General features: G+C 36.1%; 1 protein-coding gene across 1 annotated transcript in view; it reads right to left on the bottom strand.

The window, feature by feature from the left end:
- The window catches only part of Necab1 (N-terminal EF-hand calcium binding protein 1), a 146588-nt gene that overhangs the window by 118151 nt on the left and 14684 nt on the right, over nucleotides 1-13753 (bottom strand). Inside the window, exon 3 of the mRNA XM_015485766.2 lies at nucleotides 1213-1321. Coding sequence (XP_015341252.1) covers nucleotides 1213-1321 — 109 coding nt within the window. The remainder of the gene's footprint in view (nucleotides 1-1212; nucleotides 1322-13753) is intronic.

Here is a 13753-nt window from a genome sequence, read left to right as displayed (position 1 = left end):
AGCTCTAATGAATATTCCCTGAGCCCAAAACTGGGCTAACATTATGTTCTTTGTAATCCCATGCATACCTCAAATACAGATATTATATTGAAATGATCAGTTAGTGAGTCTATTTCCCCACTGAACTATAAGCTGGCTCCATATTGTATCACCAATGCCTACTAGACGTTTGATGCGCTAGAGTGTTGAACAGACTGGAACTTCTGATTCAGTTACCCATTAGTACTATTTCTGACAACAAAATACTTAAGCCATTTCCAAGTGAACTGAAAACCCCACTGAATTCAAGAACTTGCAAACTGGTTGTTTTACTAATATTCAGCTGCTTGAGTAAAGTGAATTGTATCTTTTAATTTTTCTTAATAGTTTGCCTTAAGAAAATGTCTGTTCATAGACAAAAACCCAAAAGCATTTTCCTAGCATACTGGCTCACTGCCTGGAACCGCCTTAACACTGCCTAAAGCGAGATGGTGATTATTCAAGCAGTAGACACACTGACGGCACTCAAGGCAAGACTGAAATGGTGCTTTTTCACATCAGAATTGTATAATCTCAACTGTCACAAATAATGTGATTTGGTTCAATTACCCAAAACAAGCAGCACATTTTTTTATTGTTCTATATCCTTAAGTTCTTATTATTTTATATTTTTAAGCACAGCAAGACTATAGATACAACTTTCATAAATGCTATGCTAATGCAAAAATAAATCTATATAGGTAAAATAAATACAAGGTACAGATTACTGTATGTATCAACTATGCAGAGATAATCCTGTGTCTTTCATTACCTGAATCTATCAGGTAACAGTGATTTTAAATTCAGCAGACTTGAATTGACCAGATGACTGCTACAATTTCTTCCATTTTAATACACTAATATAAAAATGGCCTGAGGACAATTTTTACAAAGAAAATTGAGATGAAGACAACGTGATAAGGCAAAATTCTCTTTGCTTATTAATGATAGAATAAGAATTGCTTATCATGTCTACTTTGTTTTATATTTTACAAAAAGGAACTGATCTAAAACTACTTGGGAGAGCTCTCTAAAGATCACTGAGTTTTTCAGAAATTTTCATATTTTAAAAACAAGGTATCTTGGAATTAAACATAAGTAAGCATCATAAAATGTACTTTTCTCCCTCATTCCTTCATGAAGAACTATTTCTCTACCTCATTTATAGAATCCAGTGATTAGAAAACTCCTTACTTAGTGTTGTGTGTATCAATGGTATGGAAGAGTTCATGTAATTCTTCTCCACTGAGAACACCATCTGCAAAATATGCTTTGAATTCTTCAAAGGATAATTTTCCATCATCTGAAATGATAAGAACAAACAGAAGAGAAGCAAATCATTTCAGTTTTACATTGTTCTATCTTTGATGTTTAAAACTTGGCAAAATGCTTGTGCATGTTTATTCATGTGGATAACACACACGTATTCCCCCCACACCACCAAACAAAAGAAAAAAGAAAAATTCAAGGCGTTAAAAAGAAAACTGAGTACTTTTTTATAGTACATAGCATGCAGACTATTGGTTCTAATGAAATAATAGTCCATATGATTTTGAGTACTTTTGATTCATTTATTCCCATGATGGACATTTAGATTTAACAAAGCATTTACCTGTCCATACAAAAAGGATATCCACATGACAAAATAAAGAGCCTAACACAGAGTCAATTATTTGTATGTTTTGCCTTCATAGTACAAAGCATATTCAGCACCTAGCAGACTCCAGGATACACATACTAGATATTAATTAAATAAATATTGATTGAATAGATACTTGCATGTGGATATGACAGTTATTGCTACAATTAACAAATAATGCCCTTTCTTAAATACTTTAAACCAGTTGGTACTTTTAAAGCAAAACAAATTTTGTGGTTAACAAAAATGAAATACAGTCAGAGAACCTAATAGGTAGGATATGCAAATACAACTCTAAGTATTTTATACAGTAGAAAACAGCAAATGCTCTAAGAGGCACTTTCAATGTATGGGGGTTTAGGTAATAGATTGTTTTCATCTAGGCTCAGGAGGGGCTTTAGTAGCATTTGCACCTAAGTGAACAAAAGCTGTAATAAGCAAGAAATGCATTAATGATAAGCAAAATATTTGTAAAGATACAGACACAGCAAATCAAGAGATTGAGTATGAAGAGAGAGAAAAGCAGCCCTTTCTCTGTGCAGGAGGTAATTTGTCAGTTTTCTCAGATAAATTGCAGAATGACTGTAAGTGATAGAAAAAGCCTTTCTATTTACAATGAGGGAACTGAGGTTTAAGGAGGAAGGAATTTGCCCAGGGCCACAAAACTCCTACAGTATGGTCCCACCAACAACACTATTCTGAACAAAATAGCATTTGTCTTTGTATAGGAGAAAGTAAAATTGAAAATGATTAGCTCTCTAAGATACATTTAAAGCATTTTTTTTTTCTTGAAAGCTGGCTCACAGATTGTCTAGAGTAGTGTTAATATGCAGGTTCCTGGGCCCTACTAGATAATCAGTCTCAGAGAACACAGAGATGGGGGCAGACAAGAAATACAAAATACAAATTTTGAACATCTTGTGCGAGTTGGTTCTACACTAACACTTGAAAGGCATTACTATCAAGGATATAATAGACCTAATCACTGAATTGCTTTTGTGTGTGTGTGTGTGTGTGTGTGTGGAGGGGGAGGGCTTAAAGGCTGAAATATTTTCAAAAACCTCAGTTGCAATATATAAAACCCCCCAAGAATTTAAAAATGGCACTTCATTTTGCTTTTTAACTTTAAAAGCACAATATACTAATTTTGTGGCTAATTCTTGCTAATGGGTAACTGGGAAAACATGGCCATTAAGGTGGTAAAAATCCAAAGCTGGATCTAGTACAGAATGAGTTCCTGACCCCAGTGATTGCCTGGACCAGGCTTTCTCAGCTGTTCAAACACCATACCAAACCAGTACAAAATGAAGTTTAATCCACTGGGATCATCAATCATCTAATTTGTGTTTCTCTTTTTATTTATTTATCTTCAGTCCTGGGGATTGAACCCAGGGATGCTTGACTGAGCTATATCCCCAGCTGGTTTTGTTTGTTGTTTTGTTTTCTTTTTCAGACAGGGTCTCACTAAATTTCTCAGACTGACTTCAAACTTGCGATCCTCCTGCCTCAGCCTTGTGCTTCTGTTTCTAAATGAGTTATCATAGTTTCATGCTTCCTATGGCTATTTAAATTTTACCCCATGTAACCTGTTTTATATCACGGTATTAATGCAGTATTTCTACTGGGCATCTGCTTACTTTAATGAAAAACCTTGCCAGGTTGGAGAATTGGGTATAAACTAGATGTAGGTACATGTCAAAGAACATGTACCTTTCTTAAAGGATTGTCCATCTACTATTTTTTAAAAACGGAAGAAAAAAAAACCAGAAATCAATACACTATTTTCGGCTCCACCCCTGTGGTGTGTATTAATGTAATACCTACTTATTGATGTTGGAGTATGTTTTCTTTGGTGAACATGTAATATTCTCAGGTGACTGCACAAGGACACAGCAGAGCTCTGGATGTCTGTGCATCCTGGACATGAGTCTGGCCTCTGTAAGCCTGCTTTATGACTGGAATAGGTAAGTGACTTTAAGTAAGGCACAAATCATCAAGTCAAAGCATTGAATAGCAAGTTCTCTGATTGAAAAAGAAAAAAAAAAAAAAACCTCTTACTGGAAAAAAATATATAAAAAGAAAAGGGAGGCATTGAATTACAGCCTTGGCTTGTAGGATAGAAAGTACGCTTTAAAAGCCTATTTTTACCACATGCAGGACTCCTGAAAGTCTTCCCTTCAGGCTGCCACATTTTAAAACAAGAAATTGCAAAGAGTTACTTTTGAACAATCTTAGACTAGTACTTAGTGGTAAACAAAAGTATTACATTTTTTTTTTCAGCAGAAAGTGAGAGGAAAACTCCTTGTAGTATGAGTCTGTATTAATAAAACAATTATAATTTTTATTAAAATATTTTATTTCAACTTCAGTTTTCCTGTGGATATTGCTTTTGAAATGGAACAACACAGTAAAACCTAGGTTTGTACAAGTGTGGTTCACAGAGGAGTTGAGTTTTATGAGTTCTGACTTCCTGTGGTGAGAAATCTTAACTTATCAGTAATGGCACAGGTTTTTCAACATTTTACTTTTAGAACTGCATGCTTTGTCTGAGTTTGTCCCGAGCATAGTTGGCCCCTCTATGTTTTCTTTTTGAATTATTCTGGCCTTATAGTCCCAATTCCATTAATTTTCTGGGATGGAGGCATTAGAAGGCAGTTGCTAGAACAGTGTCTTAAAGGAAAGCAAATCTTGAGGGTTAGACATGAATTTGCCATTTACTAGTAGAACGCCTTCATCCATTCCTTCATCAAATATTCATCAAGATCCTACTACGTGCCAAACACTGTTTTGTGCTAAGAATGCAGTAGACACACAGTTACAGATCTTATCATTGTGATGGGGAAAACAGCAAATGAATAGCAGGCATAGTATGATAAAGACAATCCTAGTGGCTGTAGGGTGATATGAGAACATTTTGTAATCTCCTCAGATATAAGGGCATAGGGAAGTTTTCTCAGAAGAAGTGACATTTCTGTTGAGATACAAATGAAAAATAAGGGTTAGTGAAGGAAGATCTTTAAAGTGAAAGGATATTCCAGGCAGAAGAAATGCAAAAAAATAAAAAATAAATCAAGAAAGCAAGAAAGGATATGGCTCAGAAATTGAAAAGAAAAACCAGTATACTTGGTCAAAGAGTATATGACTTTGGAAGGAATGAAAAGTCAGAATAGTTAGATACAGAGAGGCAACATCATAAGAAACTATACCAATCATGGTAAAGAACTTTGAATTTACCCCAAGAGGGCTTTGTGGGGCTTTGTGGGGTTGTAGTAAGTGATGGAGTGCAGAGGCATGCCGTAAGTAGAACTGGGAAGAGAACATTGCAGAATGCCAGGAAAATATCCAGGGTGGTGATAGTGAAAACACAGTGAAGTGATAAATTTTTAATCGATTAGGAAAGAGTCAACACAAATTAGTGATTAGTCAGAGACGATGGGTCACAGGAGGAATAAATCAAAAGTGGTACTTGCTTTCTAAATGGAGTGACAGATGGATGGTGTTATCTCCATTCATTGAAAGAGAATACACTGGGCAAAAGGCAGGGGGCAAATTAAAGAATGACCTTCTGGCCATGTTGATATTAGAGGAGCCTGTGGACTGAGCAGAAGCCTCTTGTGGGTAAAGGATCACATGGCTCTAGAAAAGCAGAGGAAGGGGTAGGGACTTGAGATGCAGGCTTGGGATATATCAACATACAGTAATTGGGGTCCCAGTAGAGAATTCTCCTGGAAGAATGCCTGTAGTGGAAAAGAAAAGGGCCCAAGACGGACTTTGAAGTGCCAACTAAATTCCCTAAGTTTTAAATTTCATAAATGCCAGACCATTACAAGGCCCAAGTGAAAGGCTATATAGAAAACACTCAGCACATGACCTAGCACATAATGAGAGGTCAATGATGGTACATATGGACTTAAGAATCCATTCTGGATGTAGTAAATATCATTTATGTGGTTTTGATTCCCATTTTCTAATTCTCCTTGAAAAGTACTTATTGAATACATACAGAAAATAGTATTTCATAGTTCAATGATAGAAATTTTAAATTTATTCTCTTAGGTAATTAGGTTTGTATATCCTAAAACTGGTGCTTATTTTATAAAAGGGCTCTTGAAACATTCATTTCAGGTCTTCAAGAAGCATCCAAAAATTCGCCAATACCTAGAGCTCTGATCTCAGTATTGCCCCTCCCCCAGGGCACTTTTTATCTAGTTCTTACAAGCATTTATAATAATTATGCTTTCAAAGTATTTATGTGTTACTTAAACATTTTTGAAGACTTTAAATATTGTAATTTATCAAAATCAAAACACCAAAATATGACTATCTTCAAAAATAATAGCAGAGTCCCTGGTATAAAATGAACATCTGGAAGCATTACCAAGTTATAAACACAAATGACTGGACATTCTTTGCTTGTATGTGCACATTTTAGAGGCAGAAATAAAAAATGGCAACCTTGCTTCTAAGAAGAAGTTCAGTTGTAAATTCTGAGGAATTGTAATAATATTCACAATTTTTAAAACTCAATAGATAAAACTATCAAATGTTCACATTACCTTGTATAAGCCATTTACTATCATTGTACATCAACCTCTTTAACACTACAGCAAAATTCTTTTCTGTTCTGACCCCAGGCTAAATCTAAAGGGATGGAAAAAGAGATACTATACTGATAGATCATTTTTAGAAAAAGTAGACTCTGGGATGCAGGACCTAGTCAGAGGAAGCAGGTCACTGGAAGCATGCCCTGGAAGAGTTTATCATCTCCCAAGCCCCTTCTCTCTATTTCTCTTTTTGTGCTTCATGAGCCAAAAGATTTCATCCACCATGATATTTCTGTCTTTGAGCCAGCTGACCATGGACTGAATCTTCAGAATCTGTGAGCCAAAATAAATCTTTCCTCCTCTAAGTTGTTCTTGTGAGGTATTTTGGTCACACTAATGAAAAACTGAGTAACATACGTAGGCTTTGTGCTATCGTTGATAAAGTTGTTTCCCATCAAGGCATGAGTTAATCATTCTGACACTGCTACACATGTAGACTGGAACTGAACAATTATGTATATGAATGGCTGACACTAGGAGCCGGACTTTTCAATGTTCAAGTAACAGATTACAGAAATTAATGAGAAGAGGCTAGAATAATCTATGTGATAATAGATGAGAATCTGAGACACTGCAGTGCCTCATGTTTAACTTAGTATAGGTACATATAAGGGCATAAAGAAATATTTGTAAATATGCTCATATACCCAGTTGGTATGCACATACGTTATTTCCTTGCTCCATCACCTGAGAGGATTCGAGGCCACAATGAAACCTCACTAACAATAGCATGGCTATCACACATATCTTAGCTCTTAACAACATTCTACAGTGAAAAAGACTAGGGCTTCTTGGGGGAAATGGTGGTTCTAGGGGTTGGAATTATAGAAGAAGATCCTGAAGCATCTGGTAGTGCCAGAAATCTACGAAGCACTCAACTCTTCTCACCCACTATTGAGGGTATGGAAAAGTCAGCTAATGGTTCCTCCCAGGACAAGAGCGGGAACAACTTGAACAAAAGGAAGGCATACTGAATTATAATCCAAAGTAGATAATAAATATCCATGAGTCCATAGTATTACAAATAAATATTGAAGAATTAAATGAGAGAATAGCCAGGTGCAGGCCTGAAATCCCAGCAGCTCAGAAGGCAGAAGCAGGAGGATTGTGAGTTCAATGCCAGCCTCAGCAACTTAGTGAGACCCTGTTTCTAAATAAAAGATATTCTCAAAGAGCTGGGGATGTGGCTCAGTGGTTAAGCACCCTTGGGTTCAATTCCTGGTACCAAATAAATAAATAGGAGAATAGGCAAAAGTCCCATCAAGAGAACTCTAAATAATTTATGCAGGCACTCAGGTTTCAAGGAGGCAGAGCATGACTTCCCACTCCTTAGGTGATGATCAGGAATTGCAACTTTCTTCCAAAAGGTGAAGTATGGAAAGGAGGAAAGAATAAACTTTACAGTGGAGATCAATATCAGCAAGAGCAGTCATAAATAAGAGTGAGTATGTACCCTTGAAATGGTATGACAGAATTTTAATTTTGTAATATTCTTCCCCCAAACAATTCCAGTCTAGTCATGAGAAAAACATCAGACAAATCCCAATTGCGAGGCTTTGTACTAAGTACTGTTCCCTCAGAACTCACGAATGTCAGCCGAGGGAAATCTAAGAAACTATCTCGACCAAGATGAGCCTAAAAAGAAGTGATTGCCAAATATAATGTGGTACATTGGATGGGATCCTGGAACAGAAAAAGGACATTAGGTAAAAACTAATAAGGTATGACCTTTAGTTAAAAATAATGTATTGACATTGATTCCTTAATTATAACAAATGTACCAAAGAAATGGAAAATGTTAATAGTAAGGAAAATTGAGTGTCAGGTATATGGAAGATAGCTTCACAATTCTAAAGAAAAAAATGGTTGACCAGAATTTTTACTCTAAATTTTATTGATTATAGTTCTCATATAGTTTCTTGAAATAGTTATGTCTTCTTTTAGTTTCTTCAGGAGAAGAAATAACTGAAATACAAGGTTCAGTGACTTGGATGAGGTCCCTGAAAGCATATCTCGGAGGACACACTCCTAGAAGATCATTAAAGATGCTTTCGGTTTAAAATCTACCCAATGCCAGATAGCAGGTTGAAACTGGAATAATTCAGTCAAATGCTTGGCTCCATAGTGACCCACCATCAAATATTTAAATACTTTAGATACTTTATCATGAAACTTATTTGTTATGTTGAACTATTTTCATCACTTGGAATTATCCTAGAAATAAATAAATTATATATATATATATATATATACACACACACACACATATGTATATATATATGTATATATATTATATATAACTACTGTCTTCATCCTGAGGGAATGAGTATATATTATTTTTCATGGTTAGAAAGAATGTACTTTTAATTTAGTGAAAAATATGCATTTAATGTCACTTTCATGTAGAATTAACAATAACATTTTATGTGAGACGAGAAGAAAAGCAAAAAATGAAAAATAAAACCTAAAAAAAAAAACACCCAGTTACTCAGGCTTTCGTAGAACGACAGATGAAATATTTGTTGGAGGAGCAGTTAGTCATTGTAGAGGATGCAGATTTCAAATTAGAAACATAAAGCATGCTCCATTTCTAGGCAAATTTCATTGGTAAATGAACACTAAATATTAGAGGTAGAAAGAGGAGTACAATCCATAATTGAATTGCTTTCTCTTTTTCTCCTCCTACCTTCATTCCTAATGGGTAGTCATAGTTTTACAATTACTCTATTTTTCCAAAAAGGAATCTCAATCTCTCTCTCTCTCTCTCTCTCTCTCTCTCTCTCTGCCTGGTCAAATATTTGTTTGTTGAGAGCCACAGCCAAAGGGGCCCCAGCAAACTTCCAGCTGCCAGCAAACTTCCAGCTGCCGGCTGATGATTGGCTCACAGCGGCCCCAGCAACATCTAGCTGATTGGCTCCTCGGCCCCAGCAACATCTAGCTGATTGGCTCCTCTGCGGTGATGCTCATTGGACTGTTTCCCTGCCCTTTCAGACCAGGGAGCTGCTCATTGGGGGACTTTTTTTGGCTCCGCCCACGTGACCCAGCCAATCGGCCTCAAGAGCAGGAGGATTGTGGGAGGTGGAGAGAGGCTTGTGGAAAGCCGGTGGTGGCAGTTGAGGCTCTGAGGATTTTTCCTGAGAGGCTGTTTTGTTTGGCGTGTGTGGTTCTAAAAATAAAGTTAGTTTCTTTTGACAAGTGGCTCCTGATTGTGCCCAGCCAGACTGCGGCATTTGTTCTCCTTTCTTTGGGTAAAAGCTGTGATTTTTCACTTGAGAAATCATCTGCCTTCTCTCACTCTAAGTTTGTAAGGTGCAGCTCTATGTATCAAGCAATAAATACACTAATGTATAATGTATAATATAATATTAGTGTATTTACTGCTTGTTTGGCCCAGTAACAGCTGTTGTTGAGGATATTATGATTCAGTTTTCTCTGTGTTTGTGACTCACTTATCAATAAGATAATAAGCTCCCAGAGGAAGCCATTGTCCAACACCCCTTCCCTACCTTAAATCCCTGAGTTTATAGTTGATTAAGTTTTCTACAATCTAAGTTAAAAACCAAAGGGGAGTTCCTTTCATTTCATAGACATATAATTTGTCCCAGTAACATAAAGCCTAGTATGGGCTCCAAGTTTGCATTCCATAATTAATTCACAAGTGAAGAAACTGTACCTTTAGGTCCCACAGGGAATTAGTGAAGGCAAAAGAAAACTGACATGTTTTGATTGTGATTATTCATAAAATGCTAAACACCATCCTTGGGGCTTTACCTGTATTTTCCCTGCTTATTCCTCATAATAATCCTAAAAATCAAGTTTTGTTGTTCCTACCTAAAAATGAGGAAATTAGCTCAGAGAAGTTAAATAATTTGTTCAACATCACACCCTAGAAAATGTACACTAAAGTTTGTGTATTCTTTTGTCTTTGTATCCTCCACCCCCGGCCCCGGCCACTACCTGTAATAGTATCTGGACACAAAGACATGCACAAAATATTCAACAAATTAACGAGTGAATGAAAGAACAGCAAAGCCAACATTAAAGTTTGTTCTTTTTGGTTCTAAATATCCACTATATCATGTCCCCTTCAAATGGGATCCTAGCCAAAACAATTCTAGATTTTGTCTTTTGTTTTTAAATTACAATGCATCATTCAGTATGATTCACATGGTAAGATTGGCATTTTCTAGATTTGAACAATATAACTGTTGCAGAGATGAGCTACAGCAAATTTAGCATCCCAGTTAAGAGCTAAGACTTTTGGAGTCAAGAGTTGTATGCTTTCTTTCATATGTGAAAAGTGGAGAAGACAAAGGAAAGAAATGTGGAGGGGGATATCATGAAAATAGAAGGGAGACCAGTAAGAATAGAGGAAAGGGCCAGGGGGAAGAATAGAGGAAGAAAAGGAGAAATACTGGGGAATGATATTGACCAAATTATGTTGCTTTATCATGTGCAGGTAAGAATATGCAACACTGCCTGCAGGTAAGAATATGCAGTTATAATTCCAATTAAAAATATGGAAAAAAGAGAAGCCATTAAAAGACTGGGTTTGGACTTTTGGGTTAGCAGGAATTCTGAATACAAATCTTATTTACTCATTCCGTGTCCCTGGACAAGTTACCTATGTCTCAGATTACTCACTGTTAAAATGGAATAATGATAGTATTTTCTTTGTAAGATTATTCTGGAAATTAATAAAATTATGTGTAGCATAGCTTCTAGAATATGGTAATACTTGGTAATATGGTAAATATTATGTCTATTTACAGTGATTATTATAATATTAATTTCCTTTGGAGTCTGAACTAATATTCTCATGGCCATATAATACCTAGACCATAGAGGCTCTTAAATTTTTCAGGCTTTTTTTGTCTTAAGACTTTAGGTTTTATTTAGAATATTCAAAAACACGTAGTTAGAAACATCACTTATGAACAAAGAGGTCAACAAATATTTACAGAAAAACTCATTACTAAAAGTAATCCTAATATTACAAAGTTAAGCTTTTAGTATTATGAGATTCTCATAAATATAAACAAGTTAACAGTTTTATTACCTACCCAGTTACCTAAGCCAAAAATTAAAAGTCTGCTCCCTTACCTCACTGTACGTAAGTCCGTCACTAAATATCTCATCACTCTCATTAAATACCTCAGTTTGTCAGCAAGTCTTTGCTAATTATAAATCAAAAAATTCACCTTCATATCACTATCTCTTCTACCCCTGATTCATTGACGCTTCAGTATTTTTAATCCAGAGGTTTTTGCAGTATTCTAAGCACAAGATTATAGAGGCTTTAACTAGGATGGGAGATTTGGAAGCTGGGAGAAGTGATTAGACTTTGAAGATGTCCTGACAATGGAGCCAATAAACTGTATATGGGTCATTAGAAAAAGAGAAGAAGGATCGTGGAAGCCTCTGAAGCTTTTGGTTGGAGCAAGTGCTGAATGGTGGTGCTGTGTCCCCCATGGGAGATGCTGTTGAGGAACTGGGGAGATGGGTTTAAGAGTCTGGTTTCAGATATGAGCATGATAGGCATTTGGTATATATTCTTACAAATTGAGAATTTTTGTTCAGTAATGAACTTCTTTTCATTTTTTCCAGTTCTCTGCCTTTGTTCTTGCCTTTCCATATGTCTGTAATTACCTGTCTCCCCACCCAACCTACACTTTCTGGAATGAACTGCAACTCAAGAAGAGCTATCCTCAATACCTCAGGCTCACCTTCTCCATAGCCCTGCAGCAATTTAGTAATGTTTATGAAACACTAACCATTAAGTCAGGACTTGTAACTACATATACAAAGATATATAGTTCCTGCTCTCAAAGACCATACAACCTAATAGGGGAATATGGCCGCGAACTAATACCAGATCATAAGTGTATGACACACAAGATGCTGTAGATGGAAGAATGAAGGGTAATCTAGCAAGGCATTAATATTTATTGAGTGTGTATTTGTCACATGTGAAGTCTTTGTGTTATTCCACTTAATAATCACAACAGCCCTATGAACTAGGCTTAGGCTACAAGAACCAATCCAAAGTTACAGAGCTTGTACTGTGACAGAATAAATTGACAAATGGACCTGGATTCTAAGCCATACCTACCAAACAATTCAGAAAAGATTCATGGAAGGGATAAGCTTGAGCAGAAAACAGAATCTTGAAAGTCATTCCCAGAAGAGGAAGCTGTGCATGCACAGACATAGAGGGAGGGGGAATCTGGAGTTTAAGTCCTCGAGAGATATTGGGGGAGATGAGGTTGGGCAGGCAATACCATACTAAGGAGTCTCAATTTTATTCTGTGGGCAATGAGTAGCAAGTGAAGAATTCTGAACGTAAGAATGATAGGATCAGAGTTTCACTAAAGACAGATTATTCCAGTATAGCACCTAGTGAAGACTTCCCATCACAGCACTTATTACAGTGTATTATTATTATTATTATTATTATTATTATTATTATTAGATGGGGATTGAACCCAGGGGAATGTTTTACCACTGAGCTTAATCCCCAGTCTTTTTTTTTAAACAACAACAACAACAACAAAAACATGTTCTTGCTAAATTGCTGAGGCTGGCCTAGAACTTGCAATCCTCTTGCCTTAGCCTTCCAAGTCACTGGGATTATATCACTTGGTTTGTATAATTATTTTCTAATTTATATGTATCTCCCTTGTGAAGTTTGCCAGGCTTGGTGGCAAAGTTCAAAGCCAGCCTCAGCAACTTAGCGAGACTCCCCCAAAGCAACTTAGCAGGACTCTGTCTCAAAATAAAAAAATATATATAAAGGACTGGGATGTAGTTCAGTGGTAAAGCACCCCTTTGGTACAGTCCCCATTACCAGGAAGGAAGGAAGGAAGGAAGGAAGGAAGGAAGGAAGGAAGGAAGGAAGAAATTTAATCTAACTGAATCTAACCTTGCACTAGAAAGTGGGGGAAAGACTGACCTTAATTTAGCATCATTTGTTTTACTATTTTAATGCCTTACATAGGTCTGGCACACAGTAGCAACATATAGTAACAGTTTAAAGAATGAAAGAAGTAAATGTGGAGGAAAGAGATGGAGGGATAAGACTACTACTCAAGATCTTTTAACTCTAAACCCTCACTACATATAATTTCTATGCATAGTTCTCATTAAACTTAAGAAAAAATTTAAAAGTGCCATATACACAATGCCCACTTGATACATTTTGCTAAAAAAATTAAAATATTGCTAACTTTAAAGTAATACAATGACCCACTGGTTATTTTGGCACTCTGAAGACATGGTCCTGATAATCTGGTATGGTAATATTTTTACACAACAAGGTATGTCTCATATACATGATGTGTGAGACACTAAAGACAGATTATTCCAGTATAGCACCTAGTAAAGACTTCCATCACAGAACATCATTTCATTTCCCCCATTCCTTTAATTCTTTTATGTAAAAAACATAAATAGAGATGAATTTGGTTTTTTTTTTTTTTTTTTTTTTTTTTTT

This window comes from Marmota marmota, unplaced genomic scaffold (assembly GCF_001458135.2).
Source record: "Marmota marmota marmota unplaced genomic scaffold, marMar, whole genome shotgun sequence".
NCBI classification, from domain to species: domain Eukaryota; kingdom Metazoa; phylum Chordata; class Mammalia; order Rodentia; family Sciuridae; genus Marmota; species Marmota marmota.
This window is presented reverse-complemented; position numbering and strand designations above follow the sequence as displayed.